The sequence below is a fragment of the Peromyscus leucopus genome, chromosome 1 (genome assembly GCF_004664715.2).
Source record: "Peromyscus leucopus breed LL Stock chromosome 1, UCI_PerLeu_2.1, whole genome shotgun sequence".
NCBI classification, from domain to species: domain Eukaryota; kingdom Metazoa; phylum Chordata; class Mammalia; order Rodentia; family Cricetidae; genus Peromyscus; species Peromyscus leucopus.
The window spans coordinates 117,604,095-117,608,780 of record NC_051063.1 but is presented as its reverse complement, the minus strand read 5'-3'; the positions used below and the strand labels follow the sequence as shown (position 1 = coordinate 117,608,780).

The 4,686-nt window shown below is 34.6% G+C and overlaps 1 protein-coding gene across 1 annotated transcript; it reads left to right on the top strand.

Moving 5' to 3' along the window:
• The first annotated feature begins 3,146 nt into the window (after nt 1–3,146).
• Nucleotides 3,147–4,154, top strand: LOC114689228 (olfactory receptor 14A2-like). The gene has a single exon (XM_028863601.1). It carries the CDS (start codon nt 3,147–3,149, stop codon nt 4,152–4,154), a length of 1,008 nt encoding a protein of 335 aa, XP_028719434.1.
• Nucleotides 4,155–4,686: the final 532 nt, after the last annotated feature.

Genomic DNA, 4,686 nt, shown 5'->3' with positions numbered 1-4,686 from the left:
GATTCCTAATTTTTATATTTTGTAAATTATTTTTACAAGTCTAACATTGCCTCCAACTCTATATTTAGTGCAACTAAGCAAATACATTATTAAATTAATTCTGAGGAAAATATGACCATGTTCTTTTTGACCTGTTCCAATGTATTTCCTGGAAGTGATAACTATCATTTTTAGAAAACAACAATTATTGCAACACTAATTGTCTTTATCTGAGTTCTTAGTAAGACTATCCAGAAAGAATTGCCTCTTGGGACTCCCAAGGAGCAGCAAGTGACTTTAAAAGGTTAGGAATATGTTCATTATATATATATGGATTCAAGTGAATACACATCAAAATTCATAAAAAGATAAAATATTTCCTTGTTGCTCATACTTTCTTTGGATAAGTAATGAATACAGTTTAGCTCAGAATTTCAAGTTTTATAACAACCTCAATATGATATCAATATGATTTCAGAATTTCCCAATGACAGCTACATGTTCTTTTTTTTCTTTCAGGTGATCCAATATTAAACTGAGCTCTTACAGATTTGAAAGAAATTTACCTTCTCAATTTGACCTGCTGGAAAATATAGAGTAACTTCTCTGGAAATGTGAAGAATCTGAATTTTGGTAAAGTACAAATTTCCAATTTCCATTGGTAAAATGTTAAAATATGCTGTTTAAAATATTTTAAAAATATTGTAGATATAGAAGAAATTGGGAAGGTTATAAAGAGCAATGCAAATTAGTAGTGATTTATTCACCTTTGTATCTCAATTTGCCTTCTTTCTGATTTTCCACAGCCTGAGAATTATAATATTCTGGCAAGTGTCTATAATCTCTCCCCAGTAGAACAAATTTTTTACTGTGTACACAGATAGCTTTTCTGTAAATATTCCAGAGAGAATTAATCTCATGTTGCATTAGAGAGGTGCTTTCCTATATGCCATCTCTACAGGACTTTGTCCTATACACTTGTCCCTGCAACATGGGTGGAATTGCCTTAAGCTTAAGCAGCCAACTGATTGCTTAAACAGATCGTGATCTTTTATTTCAATAAATCATGCCATTTGAAGACTTCTTGTTGTTTAGTAAAATATTTGTACATGCTGTACATACTTAACTTTGCCCAATCTAGTGGAGAAGATGCCCCTGTACCCTATATATTACTCTCAATCATTTATTCATGGCACATACACACACACACACACAGAGAGAGAGAGAGAGAGAGAGAAGAGAGAGAGAAGAGAGAGAGAGAGAGAGACAGAGAGACAGAGACAGAGAGAGACAGAGAGAGAGAGAGACTTGCCTACTTGTATTTCAATGAATAATAGAATTATCTAAATAATGTTGACCTAGTAACCAAATAATATAATTTGAACATACAGCACTTGACTTGTATCAGGACATACCAGATAATGTTGAAAAGTGAAATTTCAACAATATAACATTATAAAAATACTCAAGAAAATGAGGGAATATTTGGTTGGAGTTTCTTTAAAGGAAACTTATACAATCTGAATCCTGGGTTTTGAACATTATAGCACATTAGGAGAATCTGATCTGACAGAAATCAATTGCTAAATATAAAAGGGAATGTTAGGAAAGGGATTTAGCAAATATAACTATATTGGATAGCCTTGTATTCTGAAACATTGACAAGAACTCCAAGATTAAACAGGGAAAGTACATAATAACTGCCGGGTCAGGCTGTGGTCAGGTTGATTCTTATCTCAGTCTGATCACAGTGTCTCAACAGTGTCCAGGTAATTACAGTTGACTCTGTTTAGAGAGGCAATCCCTGTTTAACCTAAAGAGAAATGTCAGGATGAGCAGTATTGATTTGCTTTCTTGGCTGTATACATGCCAGAGGTTTTATTTGGAAGATTTGATATTTCTTCCCAGTTTGGTTAATACTCCTTCTTCTAGGTCAGTTTCATGAGTGAGTCATCTGCCTACAGTCCTCCACTGTTCAAGAAAGGTTTTAAGGAAAAAAGACTTCCTCGTGATCCTTTGTACATGATGTAAAAGATGCTGATAATAAATTGGAAACATCCTAGTTAATTTATCTTTTTTTCAACCTTTAAGGGACAGCACTACTGGCTAGAGGTAGACACAGTACTTGTCCTCATAGTTGAGCATCAGTTTCTCTGAATGTCTTATACATTCAAATGCAAAATAATTTGTGGTAGAGATGATAAGCTTTTATCTGACCCTTTGCATTCCACTGCACATTTTCAGTGGTTTAAGGTAAAGCATTATCTAAATCTAAGTTATAATTTTCTGAAATTTCTTGATGAAAACTGTTAAGAAAGAGTAGACAAAAATTTTCAGTAAAATGGTCAAATTTTGTTTTTCAAACTCATAGCCATCTAATATAAATCCAAGTTTGTGTCTATAAAATTAAAAGTAACCATTTCATTATATTTTTAACTTTCATGTATTTATTTTTTCTTCATTTTGTTTATGCATATTGATGCATAGAAATTGTATATTATATGGGGTAATATGATCTTTTGATATGTATGTAATTATCATATTGAGGTAATTTTTAGATATATCTTTAAAACTATCATGACACTGTCATTCAAATATTCAAAATCCTTTCCTATTGCCTAATGATATATTCATAAATAATAAGTTATGACACTTAAATGGAAACAAGACCTTCCTAAACCCATGAAAATATCTCCCTAAAATATGACCATAGACTTAAAATTATACCCTAATTTATAGCACGTATTTTTATGCTACTCAGAAGAGTTAAGGTTCCATAACTGAATCATAATAGAAAATCTAGTTTTCTAGTTTGCATGTATAGAGCCTTAAGGACAATCCAAGACTGAAGAGAGAGAGAGAGAGAGAGAGAGAGAGAGAGAGAGAGAGAGAGAGAGAGAGAGAGAGAGAGAGAGACGGGAGTCAGGGAGGAGAGAAAGGCTGAGAGATATACACAAAAACAATAGGGAGAGAAAGAGAGGTCAAGAGTCTGAGAAGAAAGGAGAAAGAAATGAGATTATTTTTGAATATAGGTTTGCAACTTACATGTACATTCTTGAATTCTTTCCCATTGAGCATTTCTGTCATCGGTGTTATTACTTAGGGTGATGATCATATTTATTCATTTTTTTTTCTTTCCTGATGACAGAACCTGAAAAGATCCCAGTATGCCCAATGTCACTGCAACAACTGGATTCATCCTTACAGGGTTCTCTGACATCCAGGAGCTACAGACTTTATGTGGAGTTCTCTTCCTAGTGATGTACATGGCAGTCGTAATAAGCAATCTCATCATCATCACTCTCACCACCATTGACCTGCAGCTTCAAACACCCATGTACTTCTTTCTGAAGAATGTGTCCTTGTTGGATGTCTTCTTTGTGTCTGTTCCTATTCCAAATTTCTTTGTCAATAGCCTAACTCACAACAATTCCATTTCCACTCTTGGTTGTGTCTTCCAGGTATTTTTAATGACTTCATTTGCAGCAGGAGAAGTATTTGTCCTGACTGCCATGTCCTATGACCGCTATGTTGCCATTTGCAATCCCTTGCACTACCAATCCATAATGAGTATTGGTATATGTATGCTGATGGTGGGTGTTTCCTGGGCTATTGGGGTAATAATTGGAGTCTTATATACAGCTGGCACATTTTCTCTGCCCTTCTGTGGCTCCAAAGTGATCGTCCAGATTTTTTGTGATGTTCCCTCATTGCTAAGGATTTCATGCTCCAAAACACTCGTGGTCATTTATTCATGTCTTGGAATTGGTGTTTGTGTGGCCATGTCTTGCTTTATCTGTGTGGTGATCTCTTACTTTTACATATTCTCCACTGTGCTTAAGATTCCTACTACTAAAGGTCAGTCCAAAGCATTTTCCACGTGCATCCCCCACCTCACTGTTTTCACTGTTTTCATAGCTACTGCTTGCTTTGTCTATCTGAAGCCTCCCTCAGATGTACCATCAATCCCCGACAGGCTCTTTTCTGTGCTCTACACTGTGCTACCTCCAGCTCTGAATCCTTTGATCTACAGCCTGAGGAACAGTGATGTCAAGTGTGCTCTGAGGAGGTTGCAGCAAAATATCTGCCCAAGGGTTTCACTTCATTTAAAACTTCGAAGTATTTTTCAGTGGTATAGCATCTCACAAGTTACAAGCAAGATTTGTAATTTTTGACTTGGGAAAAACAATTATAGGAATTCATATTTTGCCTTAGGTAAATAAAAACTCAGAACACAGTGGTATTATATAAGATCAGAAAATTAGATCACACCAGAGTAACATATGAACTCCTGATACCAGTTTCTTCTTTTGTGTGATAAAGCTGTTCTCATTTGAGAAATATAACCTTCTAAATCTAATGATCAATTTTAATGCTAAGATTCCATGTTAGGTCATTTCATGACTTCTTATAAGGTTCATTTATTTAATAAATAAATAAATAAACAAGTGAAATAAGTGAATGAATCAATAAAAGACCAATTTAGATATGGAAAGTATGTGAGCAATAAAGGTAAATCCACATATGTTTCCTATGCCAGTCTGTCTAGTATTGAGGAAAGAGCAGGAAAACTAAACCAGTAGAATCAGAGCATTCTGGAGACTTGACCCAATCTGTAAAGCAATACCAAAGACTTACAGCAAAGACAAATCTGGAGAAAGATTATATGAGCCAAGTTCTAAAATATAAATAGTGGCCACTCTGGTT